Source organism: Rhamphochromis longiceps, linkage group LG20 (assembly GCF_057381845.1).
Source record: "Rhamphochromis longiceps isolate RC_006_pf linkage group LG20, R_longiceps_female_GT1.1, whole genome shotgun sequence".
NCBI classification, from domain to species: domain Eukaryota; kingdom Metazoa; phylum Chordata; class Actinopteri; order Cichliformes; family Cichlidae; genus Rhamphochromis; species Rhamphochromis longiceps.
In genome coordinates, this window is record NC_140576.1 from 15,772,013 (window position 1) to 15,791,700 (window position 19,688).

Here is a 19,688-nt window from a genome sequence, read left to right on the forward strand (position 1 = left end):
GTACCTGCGGATCCCGCAGGCAAATGGGAACCATGAAGAGGCCGCTAGAAAAGCTGCAACCACCAAGTACCTGCAGAGGGTCAGGCAAGTCCTGAGGAGTCAGCTGAATGGTAAGAACAAGATCCGGGCCATCCACACGTACGCCCTGCCCGTGATCAGGTACCCTGCTGGGGTAATAGGCTGGCCAAAGGAGGAGATAGAAGCCACTGACATAAAGACAAGAAAGCTCCTTACCATGCATGGAGGGTTTCACCCCAAGTCCAGCACCCTGAGGCTGTACGCTAAGCGGAAGGAAGGGGGCCGGGGACTGGTGAGTGTCAGCACCACAGTCCAGGATGAGACAACGAACATCCAAGAATACATTGGGAAGATGGCCCCAACTGACCGAGTGCTCAGTGAATACCTCAGGCAGCAGAAACCCAAGAAAGAGGAGGGAGACGAGGAACCATCATGGAAGGACAGGCCCCTGCACGGTATGTACCACCGGCAGATAAAGGAGGTGGCTGATATCCAGAAATCCTACCAGTGGCTGGACAAAGCTGGACTGAAAGACAGCACAGAGGCACTAATCATGGCAGCACAAGAACAAGCTCAGAGCACAAGATCCATAGAGGCTGGGGTCTATCACACCAGGCAAGACCCCAGGTGCAGGCTGTGTAAAGATGCCCCAGAGACAATCCAGCACATAACAGCAGGGTGCAAGATGCTAGCAGGCAAGGCATACATGGAACGCCATAACCAAGTGGCCGGCATAGTGTACAGGAACATCTGTGCCGAGTATAACCTGGAAGTCCCGAGGTCAAAATGGGAGATGCCCCCAAGGGTGGTGGAGAATGACCGAGCTAAGATCCTGTGGGACTTCCAGATACAGACGGACAAAATGGTGGTGGCTAACCAACCGGACATAGTGGTGGTAGACAAACAGAAGAAGACGGCCGTAGTGATCGATGTAGCGGTTCCGAATGACAGCAATATCAGGAAGAAGGAACACGAGAAGCTGGAGAAATACCAAGGGCTCAGAGAAGAGCTCGAGAGGATGTGGAGGGTGAAGGTAACGGTGGTCCTCGTGGTAATCGGAGCACTAGGTGCGGTGACTCCCAAGCTAGGCGAGTGGCCCCAGCAGATCCCGGGAATAACATCGGAGATCTCTGTCCAGAAGAGCGCAGTCCTGGGAACAGCTAAGATACTGCGCAGGACCGTCAAGCTCCCAGGCCTCTGGTAGAGGACCCGAGCTTGAAGGATAAACCACCCACAGGGGCGTGCTGGGTGTTTGTTTTTTTAAATATATCTATATATATCTATATATCTATATATAGTCAGCTATATATATAGCTATATATAAGTGTATATATGTATATATATATATCTATATATATATATATATATATATATATATATATATACACACACACATATATATACATATATACACATATATGTATATACATGTATGTATATATGTATATATATATATATAAAATATAGAAATATAGCAATTTTGATATAAAGGGTGCAGATGTTTTGTGTTAAAAAATACTGTATTCAGTGAAATAAGTGGTGCATTTCCACTTTAAAGACAGAGATATTGTTACAGTAGCGGATCTTCATATTAGATTCACAAGCCAAAACACTTGGGCATCAGACTGCTCTTCTGAAGTTTCAATGACAGAATCACAGTAGTGACAATGTTACTGGCTCTCAGCTGAAGGTCAGGTTTCCTCATTAGATCTTCAAAAAGTAAACTGCAGATCTAGCTCCCATGATTTGTTCCAGATTAAAACTGGGAAAATCCTTTTGTATGCTTAGTATGCATACTGTAGAGTAAAGCAATTGCATTTTGCAGCTGAAAAGACAACTGTGGAAATCATTTTACATTAAATATTTGCTTTCAAAACCTAAAGATTCTCTGGTTTACTCAGGCCAAAGTAACTAAGACTACAGCTCTTCCAATCTCTCTGTACACACAGACACATACACAATGTCTTGGAATCAGTTCAAGTACAAGATTAACAGAGGAAGATTTTCTGAATTCCAGTGAAACATTAACAATGCCTGGCGGTACTACAGACTATTCTACTATAATATACCAGGAAATACACAATAAGCTTTTAGCATATTGCAGAACATGTTAAAGCAAAAGGAAAGAGGTTTACATTTAAAATGCCACAACATGTACAATGGTCACATACAGAAATGTACAAAAACGTGCTGCAAGGCAAACCTGTGGACTACTGATAAAGAGCAGACACACCCTGGACAAACATAAAACACACTTACATACATGCAGGAAGGTAAACCGTGTTTTAAGCTTAAATACATTCTTTCAGAAGCAGAAAAACCTTCAACTTTATATTTGTCGTTGGCGCAGCTAAAAATTAAGAGTTATGTTCCAGTTCACTACTCTGATAACTATTTAACAATACAGACACAGAGAGTATGACTAAGAGGTATAACTGAGTTTCACCTGACCTCACTTTAAAGGTATGATCAAATAACCTGTCCAAGGTGAGGCACCATAAAACACTGTACATGGAAACCCTCTTAACAGACATTGTAATAAATTTGGCTTTAGAGTAAAACAAAATATGAGAATCCAAATTAAAATTGAGTCACGTCACGCTGCGCAAAGAAATAAAAATGTGCATTTAATGTACTCTGATAATTACCTACATCAGGTTTTCAAAAAAGGGCAGTTTTTTTAAAAGGGAAAATTTGGCACGACAACGACAATTTTATTGGAAATATAAAGACTGATAGAGACTATGATAAAAGCAGCATTCAAATGTGCCAAGAGATCCTCTCCCAACACTCTGTCTAGGCATGTATACCTCAGTACTGATTTAGCCTGTGTTTTAATTAATGACTGAGTTTGTGTTTTGAAGGAGACCACACATGCAAAGAATGCTACTGAATATAAGCCACTCTCAAAAGTGCTCTGACTAATGTCTTTCCTCAATCTGTGTAAGATAGGGTAGAAAATTGTATTTGCTTTGGTAATTACAAGGCAAAGTCATCATCCTATGCAGACTAATTTTTGAGATGCTTCTAGCACCTCAGACATGACAATAGCGTGGATCTTTCTCTTTGTGTGGGCTACAGACACTTTGGTTTTACCTGTCCTGACTAGCATGTAAGACTTCAGTGTGTGTATTGTTGAGGACTTTTTTTTAATACTGTATATCTATTTGCAAATGCATTTATACTCACAGTACCCACAATTACTGTGTGACTGTGGCTGATTGCATTGAAGCATCTTATTATAATGATTGTAGTGTTTAGTACCAACTTCACCAGTTATTTTGGTCTCTTGTAGATAATTCCCATCTTCATAACTGCCTTCTATTAATATAATTAGGTGACAAATAATACACCTGTGTAGTGCCTACCTTTATACTTAAAACTTACACTATCAAAAATGACAGAGTAGTTGTAAAACAGCTAACTGAGCTAACTTAGTACAGAAGCAGAACTAGTGAAGAATATGAATGATCTTCTCATTGAATCTGACAGCAGACTCATCTCTGTGCTTGTCCCATTAGACATTCAATACTGCTGACCACAATATTCTACTACAGAGATGGATTTAAAGGAATTCAGTAGTCTGAATCATATCCATGTAATAGACTCCAATTTGTGCATGCACATTCTTACACATGCACAGAAGTTAGTCACAAAGTTCCACAGGAGTCTGTGCTGGGACCACTTCCATTTACATTACACAATGCTTCCCTTAGGCAATATTATCAGAACCCATAGGATACATGTTCTTTGCTATGCAGATGATACCCAGCTTATATCCATGAAGCCAGATGATACAAACCAATCAGTTAAACTGCAGCAATGTGTCAAATACATAAAGATCTGTATGATCTCTAATTTCCTGCTTCTAAATGAACACAAAATCAAAAGAGGGGTGATTGCACAAAAATTCTAGAATCGCATTAGCAGACATGAGCATGGGTTGACCTGGGGTTGTGAAGTACTTTTATTGCACCATGTTCATTCACTCATAAGCTGCCGTAACATGAATCAAATGGCTGAATTGTCACCTCAGCTTGCAGTCAAGTTCTATAAAGTCTTGCTAATGACCTACTCATTTTATTCAGGTGTGTTTCAGGACACCAGCCCTCGAGGACTGGAGTTTGACACCCCTGCTCTACGGGATCAGTGCTGACAGCGTCACAGTTGGGATCAGTCAAGGATCCTGTTCTGCTATGAATAAGCTGGCCATTTTAAGTGGCTGTATTTGTATGAAATGTCAAACTGGCTGCAAGTTTTATCCAACCATTTTAAATTTTCCATACTTGATCAACAGTTTGTATGGACTATATTGCGATCAGTAAAAAACAGTCTCTTGGGAAATAACAATTGAATAAGGGGGACATGTTCATAGAGAAGAGTAGATATACTGCAGGAGAAGAATGGAGGACTCGTAGCGGCTTGGAAACAGGCTGGTGGCAGCAATTCTAAGCATCTGTACCATCTGTGTATGCATCACTTATGTCTATGCATCTAACACCAGGAATGTTTTCTGTCATGAATAACATTTTCCTCATGTTCCTGCATTCCTGCTATAAGGCTGTATTCAAGTGGATGGTGTGGGTTTCATTGCCATGTGCCAGTGCTACATATAATCACATGGAGGCAAACCAGCTGCTGTTTGTGCGAGGCACATTCTTTACCTGGCTGTTTTTTGACACTCAGTATTCTTGTAAAAAGAACTACAGTAGGTTTTTTTTTCCTTGATGCAAATTTGTTGGTCCTCTCAAAAGATTACAATCAACATTCTACATTTCACCAGAATATATTAGATTCTTGGAATGGGAGGGTATCACTTAATTAAGACCGACAGGATAGTAAATGGAAAGTCAGTGAGGTGGCTGCAGCTTTAGTTCCTTTTAAATATAAATGTTTAACCAGTTTTGCTTTTCAGAGCTTCTTTCCTGGCAAGAAATAAATTTTTTCGAGAACAGCCTTCTTGTCAAGGTTCTTGCTTTGAGTAAAGTGAGTAAAGTGTACCTCCTTTTATGTCCTTTTTATTATTATTATTATTATTATTATTATTATTATTATTATTATTATATAGCTGCACTTGAAGAACTGCTCATTTACTTCATCTCCTTTATCTTTTTTCCCACTGGGAAAAAAGTGCTTTGTGTGTGGAGGGCATGATGAAGAATGGAGTGAATGGAGTGAATACAAAGAAGACAGTTAATGGTAAAATATATGTATGTAATAAATATATGCAAAGATATATGAAAAAACAGAGCTTGAAAGTCAGCAACAACATCAAGTTCTAAACTTGCTTCATCTCCTGGAAGCACACTCACTAACTGTTGCAGGATATTTAATGCAGAGGTCAGACATATTTACATATACCTTTATATATTTACACAATATTTACAAATATTAAAATATGAAAGGTTTTAAGTAAATTATCATCCATCCTAGATATTCAATGACTGTTAAACTGATCCTCCCATGCTTTCATTTATTCACAAATATGTATCACCAGATGAAGCAAAGTTCATGCTCATTATTATTAAAGTTTAGTTTCTGACCCTGCACGTATGAATGGTTCCTTCCTCCAGTTAATAATCAACATAGAGACTGACCCAGATACCTGAGAATAGACGAGTTAGGAATGGCAAGCATAAAATATGTAATCAGTCTTTATTGTCATGTGTGTGAGTGGCTAAAAATATATAACAATTTCCCTTTAACTTATAAAAGTACAGCATAACTAACCAGGGGGTAAATCTTACAAGTGAAATGGTGGCTATGCTCTTGTGTGGCCCTAAAAAGTATCGCACAACCATACTATTAGGCCTGCAAGTCCTCTGATTTAGCTCTCCTGTCAGTGGCCTATCATTCCACAAATACCATCATGGCAGATTTCAGGAATCTTTTTAAATTTAATTCTAAACAAACATCTCAAAGAATTTTCCCTCAGAGAAGGAATTCATCCTAAGTGTACACTGAAGATTATGTTGTCTATTCTGAACCTGCGGTTCTGGTGTTAAATTTACTCAGAATATGACAATAGAGGAAATATTTTAATGCCTAAGGCATCGGCTGTTACAATAAGAAGTGAGTTTACTTTATAAAGGACCTATGAGGAAGTGGCATGCAGTGACTTTACAGAAAGACTGGCAGAGACAATTGCCCCAGCCCCATTCTCCCCGTACACACAAAAACACATTTCTCCACTATTTACCTATTTAACAAGATAAACTAGATGAGATTAAAACATACCATGAACAGACAGTCAATCTTACAACAACTTATGTCTGAAAGACCTTGAGGAGAGTGAACATAAGCAGTCCTAATATGCCAGGACAGGGGCTCAGGAACAGTAATGACCAGCTAATGTCAGTTCTCACAGTCATCTTCAATTTGTTGCTGGACCACTGTTGTACCTTCCTGCTTTAAGACTGCTGGCATCAAAAACCCACAGTCACTCATCTCAATGACTACTGCCCCACAGTGTTCCTTTTATGATGACGTGCTTTGAGAGACACATTGTCTCCAGCCTCCCTCCTGCATTTGACCCACTACAGTTTGCATACCGCTCAAATCACTTTACGGCAGATGCCATCTCCTCTGTAATACAACAGAGCCAAGCACATCTGGATGATAAAAACACAAACATGCAGATGCTGTATTACAATCAAAGGGCTCGTTGTCAACTTCAGGAGCGGCCAGGGCGGTAACACCACTCCTTATCAACAGCATGATAGTGGAGATGGTAACAAGTTCCTGGGAGTAGAGGTAATAAACACTCTGTCCTGGTCACTGCACACCGGAGCTCTTGCTAAGAGAGCTCAGTACTTATTACACAGGTCGAGGAATTTGTTCACCCCACAGAAAAAGACTAAACACATGTCTGACTTCTACTCACCCAGCATGAGGAGGCTCAGATGAACATTCATGATGGACAACAGGCTGTCTCTTTGCCTGTAACACACATAAATAATTTGTGAGAGAAAGAAATCAATAAAACATTTAGGCCACAGTAAAACACCACAATACACAGAGGCATTGTTTGTCCATAAACTAGAGTATTAACCACTGTCAGTCAAGGCAGGTGGTAGAGTCCCTTACAGATCTTAACAATGGTCTTGGCTGGTTGGAGTAATAATTACTCAGTGCTGTGGTAACAGCTGATGTTACAACACAACCTCCAGGCTTTGCTGTGATGTAGTAGTATGGGAAAGATAGATGGTCTTGACTGAAAAGAACCAACCAGTGTCTACATTGCTCATGTTAGATAGTCTGAAATGTTACTCTGAGATAAGTAAAAGTGGTTATCAAAAAGGCAAGAGGACCAGAATAAATGAAAAGACTAAGTGTATTTAGAAAGCATGTCACATCCTTGATTTCTTTCGCCCAACATAAACCTACTTAGTTAAGAGGGAGACAGATTTTATTGCCCCACAAAGGTTTTCAATATGAAAGAATTGCCCAGAAAGCTCAACTTTGCTTGCTAATCCAGGAGATACTTTTTGTGCATGTGAAAAATATCAAAGGATACAAAAAGTTTATTGATCTCTAAAGAAAAAAAGTATCAAGTTTTCTGTATTGGTAGAGAAAATTTCTACTATGTGCGGTCTGTTTCTCATGATAAACAAAATGTAAAAAGAGACTGTCTGCAGGGTTTCTTTGTTATATGCATATCGTTTTAGAACAGTTTAGCTGCTGCCTAAATGCAAACTTTTTGCCTTTATTAAGACATCCATGCAGAGAGACATAAAGGGAGAAGACACACAATAAACAACCTGGGATAAATTTGAACCAGGGCCTCTGCAGTAGCCTTACTACTCAACTTGGTGAGCTAGATTGTAAAGAAAATAGTATACTTATTATTTATAACTGCAATAATAATTTGCTTCATGCACTACCAGAATTTTACATGTGACACTATTTACTGTCTAGACGATGGAACTTGTAGGATGCTCAAGTAAAAAATGGAAACACAAAATGCTGGATTTTTATCTATAATACAAAAAAATCTATTTGTTTTACACGTTTTGTTTAAAATCAAGAGCATATAAACTAGTTATTAATGCAGAAGGCATACAGTCATCTTTCCATCAATCACATAACTTCATGGGCTTACAACAAAGGTAAGATGGATGTGCTTCTTTTTTTTTCAAAAACAAAAAAGTCCCAAAAACACTAGATCCCTGTTAGTGAGGGGCCACTTACTGCACAGTCTAAGAGTGGGAAGATCTGCAAGGAATCATAATGCCTGTTTGCCACCGCAGAGTTGCAAAGAGGTATTTTGTCAATCAGTAATATTATATTTAACCCATCCAAGATCTACATGGAAGGATGAAGATGACAATAAACAGTTTTGATCAAAACTACATTCTAGCAAAAGCCATTTGGTAAGAGTTAAAACAAAGAAAAAAAAACAACCTGTAGCACTAATCTTAAATTTTAACAGCTACATGATTAAAAGTTTACAGTTTAGACACAAGTGGCCCACATGAGTGGCGACAGCACGAGGTTGCCTTTTAATCTGAACTCTTTGCCACAAGCTACAGAAATACCCAAAATATATTCAGAGTTTAGCTGATATTACACAAATGAAAAACCTATCTTAAAAAAATAACAACAAAAACACAACTGTGTAATATTCATGATGAATCCAACTAACTGAGAGCAGCCTTGTACTCACACAGCCATGGGTCACCTCACTCTGCTCTGCACAGCGTGGTCAGAATTGCTCACTGGAGGCCAACCTGCTTGACAGTGCGTAGATTCCTGTATTCCAGTGCACGTGTTCAAGCCTTGGACCCCAATGTGTACATTTCCGCATGCATGCACATGTGCAGTGTGTATGTGCGGCAAAATGTGTAAAACAAACTTGAAAGTGCAACCGACGGCAGCGATGTAAAAACACAGGGAACGCCACCGGCCAATTGGAACGCAACGTGTCTGAGGGACCCCCTTCATTCCACTCGTCCCTCCCACTCCCTCTTTTTTGCTCTCCCTCCAGCCCGTCACTAGGGCACTGGGGTGAATGGGCAGCTATTCTTATTCTAATTTCACTGTCACTCTACAGGCCACTGCCTGAAAGAAGGGAATGGTCTCCAGGCTTTTGGAATGCACCACCCCTTTCTTCTGGACACTTGGAAGAGTGAATGGTGAGAGAGGAAGATGAGAGCAGAGAAAAAGAGCGAGAGGGACAGTTCAATGAGGAAGAGGAAGACGAGAGGATGATGGAAGAGGAGGGAAAATTTAATGTCAAAAATAAGGAAAATAATGACAAAAGAAACTGAGAAGAGTGGTACCGGCAGTCTGATCAGTTTAGCTTAATACAAACTAGGCGACTCTATAACAGCATTTTAATGGAAGTTAGAAAGAAGAACGACGCAGAAGATGAATTTTCCACATCTACTCTGATCAGCCCTGTCTCTGCATTAAATTATAACAAGTCCACCAAAATACTGAAGAGCAAATTTTAGAGGAAATTTTCTATGGTAGAAATCCCAAATATTCAGGTCAGGTGCTGTACAAACTAAATGACTAAATAACATAAAAGAGACCGACTAAATCTCTTCAAAGTATAAAGGAAACATCTTTGGGATTAATTTTGTTTTTTTCATTAATGTGACTACAAACCAAATGAAATTAACCCGTGTGTCATTTTGGACATGTGACAATAAAGGCTATACAAACTTCTTTTGGCGACCAGAGGGGTTGCCCCTGTTTGACATAAAAAAAAATGTTAGTTTATGATATGTATGCATTGGTTTCACTTTTCAAACCTGTAAGCAGCATTCACCCATCCATCCACAGATGCAGCTGTCAATCCAGCTGTCAGGGCGAAAGGACAGGTTGTCAATCTGTTGCACTGCTAATTAGCTCCTTGCTTTAGCTCGATATTTAGCAGGAAAGATAACACCGTGCCAATAATCTTCTTCTCATCAACAATTTACCAGAAAGAGGATTATTTTATTCTAAAAATAAAGTTTAATTTATATTTTAAAACAAGACTACTTGTATAATCACAAAATTGCATGTGCTGAGAATTTGTTGTTCCTTTTTTATCCTAACCACTGAAAAAATAAAGGATTTGAAAATAAAACTGAGCTGAAGCATAAGCATAAGGTCAAAGAGTTCAATTCCATTCAAATCACAGAAGTGACTCTGCTGCTGTGAATAGATTAGCAAAGAGAAAGGTGCATGAAGATGCATGATAGTACGCATGTGCATTTGAAATGAGTGTGTGTGGGTCATGTGCATGCATACATCAGCGTAACTTTGTGCTGAACATTGTTGGGGGGGGGTCACCATCTCTGTCTAAATAAATAAATAAATCTGGGTAAATTCCCAGATGATTAAACATGCAACTATTTTGCTGGTAATACCTGAGATGAGTAAAGAAAATCAACAGCCTATTTATGCATATATGGGGTTATATTGGTTGGGTCTGATTATTGGGAGGGGGATCATAACCCCCCTAACCCATCTGAAAATTACGCCCCTGCATGCATGTGTGTGATTCAGGCGCGACAACTTAAAAGCTGCAGCACAGAACAAAGCAGCTTTCACAATCACAGCTCTCTGCTGATGTGACCTTTCACCTCTCCTAAAAGAGCGAGATACGTCTCAACACACAGTAAGCACGTACGTGGCAAGTGTAACTAGTAGTGACTTCAATGCGGTTTCTTAATCTGCTGTAAGAGTTCATAAATCAATTACTGAAAACTTCAACTACAATTCTACAAACATCTGAGAATTTGATCCCCTTGAAAATAAATGCAACATATTATTCAGGGTCAGAAACTAAGACACTACTTTCACAGAACTAAAGAAAAAAGAGCAGATCAAAAATTAAAAAGAATTGCAAGTATGCCTCTAACACTCTAGCCTGCAGCTCTTTTTAACGTATATCTTGCAATCCTCTTGTAATCCAACTATGCGGGTGTCTGGGTGTTAGACAAAACTACAGTAAAATAAATCAGATTGGCAACTTAGGGGTTGACAGTGGTTTCAGCTGCATGTACAGACATTTTCAGACTTTCATCATTTTATTCATTTTTTAAATTTTTATATAGGTCAAAGTGTCCCAGTTTTAGGCTGTAAGTAGCAAGCTCTTATGGATGTATTTAAATATAAGAAAAACATTGTTATGAATATGCAAGCAATAGGAACTGAACCTGGAACTCTTCTTAAAGTAGACAAATAAGACAATGATCATCACACTTAGAGGTCTTTGGTTAGGTTTCACTGCAGGCAGTCAAAGACCTTGAGCAAAGACTTTGGCACAGACGAGCATACAATCTCTACAATAGGACAGATAAGACGGACCCTGCAGAAAGTTCAGTGCCACCACTATAACTCCTGCATAGCGGTCGGACAAAGCCAAGGAATCTCTACACTCAAGTCCAAACAAACCCAGGTTCCCATATCCTTGAAAACCATAACATGATAAGCCTGACTCTGTGCGTGTGTGTGTCTGTGAGTTTGTGTACACATGAAATGAAGGCCGAACTACTGAAATCACTGCTGCCAACACACTGCAGCTTGAGGCACTGTTGTTAACATGCTGTAAAACAAGGTTGGGCTGAAAATGGGATCAGATCATTTCCTGGAGGAAGTTTACTTTCCAACAGGCAGGTGACTCGATATTTATGGTACCGTAGTATAGACAACCCATAGACAACCCATTTCTGCAATGTTATAGTCGTCTAAAGCAGGACAATAAAACAAAAAAAGCAGCAGAGGGCCTTGAACATAATTTATATAATTTATTGATAAGAAAATGTCACCTTTTTTTACCCAGCTGTCTTAGCAAGAGGCAGCGTACACCCTGGACAAGTCACCAGTCACAGGGCTAACACCCATTCGCACCTGTGGGCAATTTAACATTTCCAACTAACCTAACCTCACTAAGTGCATGTCTTTGGACCCAGAGAGAACCCACACAAACAGACGCCGGCCTGATGGTGGAATTGAACTGAGGACCTTCATGCTTTAAGGTAACAGTGCTAATAACCAGGGTTACTCATCAAATACTGAATTATGGTGGGTCTGTGGGATCAAATAAAGAAATTATGACCACTTATACCTAGAATTACTGACATAACTTTGACCCCGTATAAATGAATATAAAACCACCTCTGATGGAGCGTGAAGAACTAATCCGAGCAAATAAAGAGTGAAATCCAGAGCAGAACAAACAAACTTCAGGTCTCAGCAAGAGCGCTTTGGAGGTGAACATGCTTGAATTAAACATCTGCGGGAAATCTACATCCTCACTTACGTTGTAAATGGAAACTGCTCCCACCCCTACACCGCAACCCCCCACGCCATTCAAGCTGCTGTGGGATACCTGGGGCAACCCACGGTGTGATTCCATATCTTGGGAAGTACATGTGAGCCCAAGCAGAAGGTTACAGCGTGGGGTTTTATATATCGCCTTTATTTTAGAGCAACTAATGTCACACATTATGCCAGACTATTTTTAAACTTTTTCAGTGTTCTTCTTCTGTAATAATTACTTTATTTAGCTGTCTTAGTTACTGTTTTTGTTATTTGTTACACCCTGTTTATTAGTTTATTCAAATGTGTATTTTAACTTTTTTTTAATATCTGTAATCAAATTATCTAAATCATTTATAAAAACTAAAAACCATACATACTTTTGTTTGGTCAAATCTCAATTGAAATTTAAAATTAGATGAAAATTAATGATTTCTTCAAGAAATTACTTCTCTGCCATTACTTCGGTTGCTGTAGAGCGGGCTCAAATGACCTGGAATCCTGTTAAGTTCTACTTACATTAATGGTATCCATCCATCATCTTTATTATGGTGCTGGCATCTATCCCAGTTAGGGAAAACCCTAGACAGGTTCCCAGTCTGTAGCAGGGCTCAGAGAGACTGACAGGCATTCATGCTGGCATTCACACCGTCTGTCATTTTAGAATCACTGATTAATCTAACCCTCTGCATGCCTTCAGGCTGTGGGAGAAAGACAGAGTAACACCTACATAGTAATCTATTATATTGTAGGAAATGTTTTTCAGGAAGGAATTACAAGTAATCTATTTCACACCATGCCCCTCAGACTTTAAAACTTTAGGAAAGATCTCCTATTTGGGATGGGACACAACATATTTGATTATAAAAGAGTGTATGGAAGAAGCTGTTTCTGAATTCTGAAAATCTGCAATCAGAAAAGATCTACAAGAAAGAGACAGATATTTAACAATTTTTGGAACTACAACTGTAACATGCTTCATAACTATACAATATAGACAAATACACATTACATATATAGCAGCTTAACTTTTTTCCCTAAATTTGTACAAATTCACTTCCTCTAATGATACTGACTAAATGTTTAGAGCAAAGAACTGAGACAAGATTGAAACCACCCTTGAATTAGTCTAATGTACAGTGATGTTCCGTATGAAAATGAAGGATACAAGCTATAAAAAATACAAGGTTAAATAAGAGCATAATGCAACAAAACATACAGACATTTAATTAAAAATGTGAAAGTCCATTGCTGGAATACACACAATATATTAATAGAATCCTTGTCCAAAAATACACCAAATCACTTTGTGTATGTAGGAATCAAATAAGATCATGTCTTTCCATTTTGTTAATACTGGTTCAATCCCACTCATTATACATGAAAGCCTTTTTGCACTGAACTGCAAGACATGAGTCATATTGGTCATAAATTACTTTAACATCCCTTAAAGCCACAATAACTGTGTCTCCTCAGATCAAATTAAGCCTATGTTGAAGTCACTGTGAAGTTATTTGGAGCACATCTTTCAAAATGCAACACATTTTAAAAGCCTACAGGAAAAGTTTGTGATGGAAGTCGAGACTTGTTTATAATAAGGACACGATTAAATCTTACCCTTTAAGGAAATTAACTTAATATTTAGATTAATAGAATGAGCTGGGTTTTCTATTACCATATAGCTGGAGGTGAGTTAACAATTCCAGCTTTATAGATGAGCGGCCTTAAATGCCTCAGCCCTTCTCAGTCAATGTTCGCCCCTTTATTTCAGAGCATCTGGTGCTCACTGACCTCATTTAAGCCTCTATTGCTTCAGTCTCAAGTTATAACATGTTATAACAATTGTATGCACCAATTGCTCACACAGAACACCTTCAAAGTAAACAGTTCAGTTAAAGAAAAACTGCCTTCAAACGACTTTCAAAACCACTGCATAAATCATCAGATCATCACCCCGGGAGCCAAAGGAAATCTCATAATGCTGTCTGGACAGTTGGCGCGTTTTATACAGTAAAGAAAAGATCACAATCAAAGACAGTTTTATCCAGATTTTCTCTGCTGCTTGACACAAGCATGAAATAAAGCACACCCAATACCGCCTACTGCTTGGCTTACATTTGCTCCACACCACCTGTGTACACACAGACACACAATGGGAAGTGTGAACGTGCAATCCCCTTCAAAACACAACCGATACATTTTGTTTTTTCTCTCTAAACAATCGAGCAACATTCTGCATCAGATCACCTGAAATGAGCGTTATCGTTCAAAGTCTTTGGTGTTTTACCATATAAAGCAAAATAAACTCAAAGGGACATGCCTGTCTGACAAGCCTGACAAAAACTCACGCAAGGGCATGACCAAACAGTAGCGAGTGAGGAGCTCCTGCAGCGCGTTGCAGACACATGCGAACGAACGTAGTCGTGTTTGGACTAGAAAAACCGAGGATTAGTTGGCGCAAGGTGGAGATGAACAGGGCAGCTGTGAGGTTGTGGCTCAGCATTAACACCTTTGTAGTAGTGCCTATAGAGATAACCGAGAGAGTGCTGCAGTTCACTAGACAACAGTGTTACCTGTGAACTATTAGAAGTGCAGTGTCACATATTAATGTACCTCCGACTTCTGTCAGCCTTGGCTAGCTAACACAATGCATGGAATTCCAACAACAAAGGCTAGCCATGCAGATAATGCAAAATTACCAGATCTGTATCACTTATTGTAATAATTTTTCTTCCACAGCTTCTTGTGTGGCTCATTGGCATCTACATTTTTTGCACATAAAAGTGCAAAAAAAGGTTTTTATTATATTACAATATTTGAAATTCCTATTGTTCTGTTGGACTGACTAAGAGCACAGAAGCCCTATTTATAGGTTTGTATTAAGGAACAAAAGCAAACAAAAGTAATCTAACGTGACACTTTATTAGATACTCCTTACTAGTATGAGTTGGACAACCTTTTGTTTTCGGAACTGCCCCTTTGTCTTCGTGGCGCAGGTGCTGGAAAATCCTTGATGTATTTGCAAATACTGAGATGACAGCGTCTGCAGATTTGTGGGCTGGCGGTCATGATTTGCCACATCCCAAAGGTTCTCTGTTAGATTGAGGCCTGGTGACTACAGTGAACCCATTGTAATGTTCAAGAACCCAGTTTAAGATGATTTGAAACAGCCATCAGAAGAACGGTACAAATTGGTCATAAAAACATTGCTGACTCACTTGGTGAAGTTTTGTTTCTTCACCTTGCAAATCTACTGGATTTATACCATTTTTACACCACTTTTTTTTTCAACTGAACAAACCAAAGGTCTTTGCTATTTCTTTGATGGATAGTCATTCATTTTTAGACTTTTAGTGATTTTTTTTCTTTGCATTATCCTCCCATTACTTTTCATATTCATATACAAGTTCCTCTTTGAAATGATGACCCAGTTCTCTGTTAAATGAACCATGTGTGAGTTCTTTTATGAAAGAACTAGGGCTGTTGTCATGCTCCTCAGCCTTTGATCCAATGTTTTATGTTTTTGGTGTTTCAAGTTCTGTATAGATATTTAGTATTAAATATCTTCAGTTTGAGTCTTATTTACTTTCACCTCTTTATATTCCCTCAGTGTTTCACGCCTTTTCATTCTGTGTCATTTCCTGTGTTTAGTTCTATCTGCACTCTTCTGTCAGTTATTGCTCCTCAAGTCCTTTTTATTTTGATTCTTGTCATTAGACTGCAAATAACAAGTTCAGTTGCACAACAGCCATATTAGTATATAAGAAACAGCATAGACACCACATTGTCACCAGTGCTACAATGTAACAACTAAGTGAGGCTGACTGAGGCAGGGTTTTTGCCATGCTGGATTCTGTCATGGGTATCCCAGCTGTTCCTGCAACCTTGCATGTCCAGAACAGTAACACCTCTGATCTGATGATTCTTGGTGGCAATAAAACTAGACAGAAGTACTGAGATGAGTTTCTTCAGTCTGCACTTGTGCCTTTTCTGTGGCAACACCCCTACCTGCAAATGTTTCATTACCACACTCCCAAAGTAGCATCAGCCTTTCTGGAAGAAGCATATCCATATATATCCATATATCTCCTACTGAACACTACTTTAGACATGCTGGGTTGATGTGTCCATCAGAGGCAGCCATAACCAATGATGACTGCACAGCTGGAGGCTGCAATCATCCTGGAATCAACCAGGTCATCAAACAGTGAGTGTATGCCAAAGTGTTGGTCTACAAAATCCCTTAAAAATACAAACTTCATATTCTATTTTTAACTAGTACACCATCAGCCAAAGCAGATAGCAAATATATGTTTCTCTTACATGTCTTGGTTTACCACTATAGCTCCGAGTAGCTCATGGATCCTTTTAACCCTTAGTTAGAGTTGTAAATAGAAGTAGGGTGACAGGCCAGGTACTAACCTGATTAAAACTACACTAAGCCTATAAGAGCCATGGGACCCTGTGCCTCCAAACACAGCCAATACCAGGATAAGCTGATGAAAAGAAATTAATGCTAAAAAGCATTTTTTGAATTACAAGGAACAATATGTCAAGGGCAGTAATTTAAATGCTTTTTTCTTGATATGAACAGATAAAAAAGAAGTCTTTATATAATTACTCTGTACGGCCTTACAATAAATAACAAACCCATCAAAATACAGAGACAAGAAGATTAACAATAAACATGGTAACAGAATCAGGTACTAACAGACAGATGAGACAGAGGAGGGACAGCCAAGGAAAAACTGGGGAGATTAAAATAACAACAAACCACAGCTCAATTAATCTCTTTGCTTCTTTATGATACAATATTACTATGAGACTACTGTAAACAATGGAATCACTCACTTTAAGAAACTGTGCCATGGCACAGTTTTCTTTTTAATTATTTTTCACTTCCTTGAGCACTATTATGAAGGGCCAGTACCAACAAATATATTTGTCAAGCTCCTGAAATGTAACTGTCAAACACCGTCTTTTCTTCTTTATATGACCTCTGTAGCTGTAACAAATGTTTGACCACATTATTTTAGATGCTGAATATGAGCTCTGCTCCGCATTAATCTTAGCTGCTGGTTAATCTGGCAGGAATGTGTGCAAGAGTGTCAGAAATCTGCCTCCCAGCCATAAGAAAACTTGTGGTGTCAGTGAGAAAGCATGTCCACACATCCATCACTTTACAGGACACACAAGCTCATATTCATCAAAGTCATAATAGAAATATATACATTCCCCTATGGCAATCAAATATTCTCAAAATATGCTTTCCAATTTAATGATAAAAAAAAATGATATGAACACATTTTTTTCTGTGCTATGACTAGTCAAGGTGTGCTTGTTCAGGTTTTTCCCAGGTATGCTGCCATATCCATATCTAGGACTTGGCACCGATTTTACACAGGATGTCTTTCATGGAGCAAACATTTATCTGGGCTTGGAAGCAGCACTAGAACAGCACTAGCTTGTGGCCTCCTAAGGTCACCTGACATGACAACTAATACCTTGCGGTGTGTGTGTGTGTGTGTGTGTGTGTGTGTGTGTGTGTGTGTGTGTGTGTGTGTGTGTGTGTGTGTGTGTGTGTGTGTGATTGAATGAATGACACTTGAAAGTACTTTAAGCACTTGACTGCGAAGAAAGACACTATAGAAGTACCAGTTATAAGTGAATCAAACTTTGGATGCACACTCTTCTATGCACGTTTAAATCAGATATAATAGAGCAGAGAGAAACTATTTTTCCTACGAAAAAATGTCAAACAACCTCCAGTGTCTAGATACATATTATCATATTATCTAAGTGAATGTTAACAGGGATTTTGCTGCACTTGCTTTAGCGTCACCAATAAAAACCCATATAAAAATCCAGCCTCAAACATGAAACACAAAACGCAGTTGGATCATTTTTAGGGGTTATACCTACAGTAGCAGTTGTAGTAGTCAACAGTTTCTGGCTACATGTATCTACAAGGTGCAGAAAAGTTCATTCATTTATAGATTCTTTTAATTCCTTTGATTTTATTCTCACTACGTAATCATTAACGCAAGCTAAGCGCTAACAAAGATTAATTAGCCTTAGCATAAAAGCAGTCTTCAATGTCACATTTTAGCCCCTACATGGGTTTTACTACTGCAGCACCTGGGCTACAGTAATAAGACAAGGTTTATATAAACTTGCTCTTCAGCAAACAGAGGAGCATAAGCTCACTGTAACAGTATGACATTGGTGGTTGTGAGTTATTGGATTTCACTGAGGAGTTTCCTTACAGAAAAGTTTTGAAAGACAAAAATTAACACAGCTCACCTGCCCCGAAGCTTTCTGCTGGCTCTGTTCGCTCCTTCACACACACACACACACACACACACACATACAGAGCTAAACTAAATTTCTTTCGTTTTCTTTCACTCAGACTCACACAGACACACACACACACTCTCTCTCTCTAACAGAGCTCGTCCCGCAGCGGCTCGATGCACTGCCTGTGTGAGTTCGGTCCTCGGTCCTGACGAGGTACGGCGGCGCGCTCAGCCCCGCCAGGGGGAGGTGTCAGGCAGTCCCAGGTAAGAAGGAGCAGGTAGAGTTCGTTCACAGAGCCCGACCACGCCCGCAGAGACCAAGGCCACAGGCAAAGTTCTATACTTTAACTCTCAGTGTTGAAAAGTGTTGAACTTCCTGCAGTGAGAGGTCAAACTTGCTCAAGAGAAAGCAAGCAAAAAAAAAAGTTGGAGTGAAAATGTTTACTGTTTATTTACTTATGGATTCCACGTGGATTTCAGATTTAAACTCCAGTATTTTTTGGAGGGAAGTGGTTTGCTTTAACACATACTCTAGTGCACAACTCTTGGTGTCACTTATTTATGTGGAATATGGAGCTCTTTCCAGCTCTCACCCTTTCATACTGTAGACTATTTATGTTTGTCTTTTTTCACTTTCCTCAAAGAGCAAATCCATTTATGTTTCATATAAGTGGGACTTTTCATACAAGCTTGACTAAAATGTCAATGTTCATTTAAATAGCCTTGTTGGAAAAAATATGCTTTTGGTACAGCCTTTTTCAAGTGTGTGTTCCAATATGTTTCTGAGGCCTCACCAGACAGTGAGCATATATTTGATCAATATACAAAAATGCTCATGTGGCTTTTTTTTTGTTTTTGGTGCATGAGCGTCACATACTATATTCTTTTTTAATAAAGGAAACAAATCACAGAATATACAGGGAGTGCAGAATTATTAGGCAAATGAGTATTTTGTCCACATCATCCTCTTCATGCATGTTGTCTTACTCCAAGCTGTATAGGCTCGAAAGCCTACTACCAATTAAGCATATTAGGTGATGTGCATCTCTGTAATGAGAAGGGGTGTGGTCTAATGACATCAACACCCTATATCAGGTGTGCATAATTATTAGGCAA

The 19,688-nt window shown here is 39.0% G+C and overlaps 1 protein-coding gene across 2 annotated transcripts in view; it reads right to left on the reverse strand.

Annotated features, from left to right (window-relative positions):
* lamb2l (laminin, beta 2-like) overlaps window positions 1-18,761 on the reverse strand; it is a 71,803-nt gene extending 53,042 nt beyond the window's left edge. Inside the window, exons 1-2 of one of the 2 annotated variants that reach the window (XM_085392998.1) lie at window positions 18,580-18,761; window positions 6,902-6,957 (exon numbers count right to left, since the gene is read on the reverse strand). In XM_085392998.1, the coding sequence (XP_085249124.1) occupies window positions 6,902-6,932 (31 nt within the window). In that variant the 5' untranslated portion in view covers window positions 6,933-6,957; window positions 18,580-18,761. Of the gene's footprint in view, window positions 1-6,901; window positions 6,958-8,683; window positions 8,920-18,579 lie in introns of those variants that run through there. The other variant, XM_085392997.1, reaches the window with a different exon arrangement.
* Window positions 18,762-19,688: the final 927 nt, after the last annotated feature.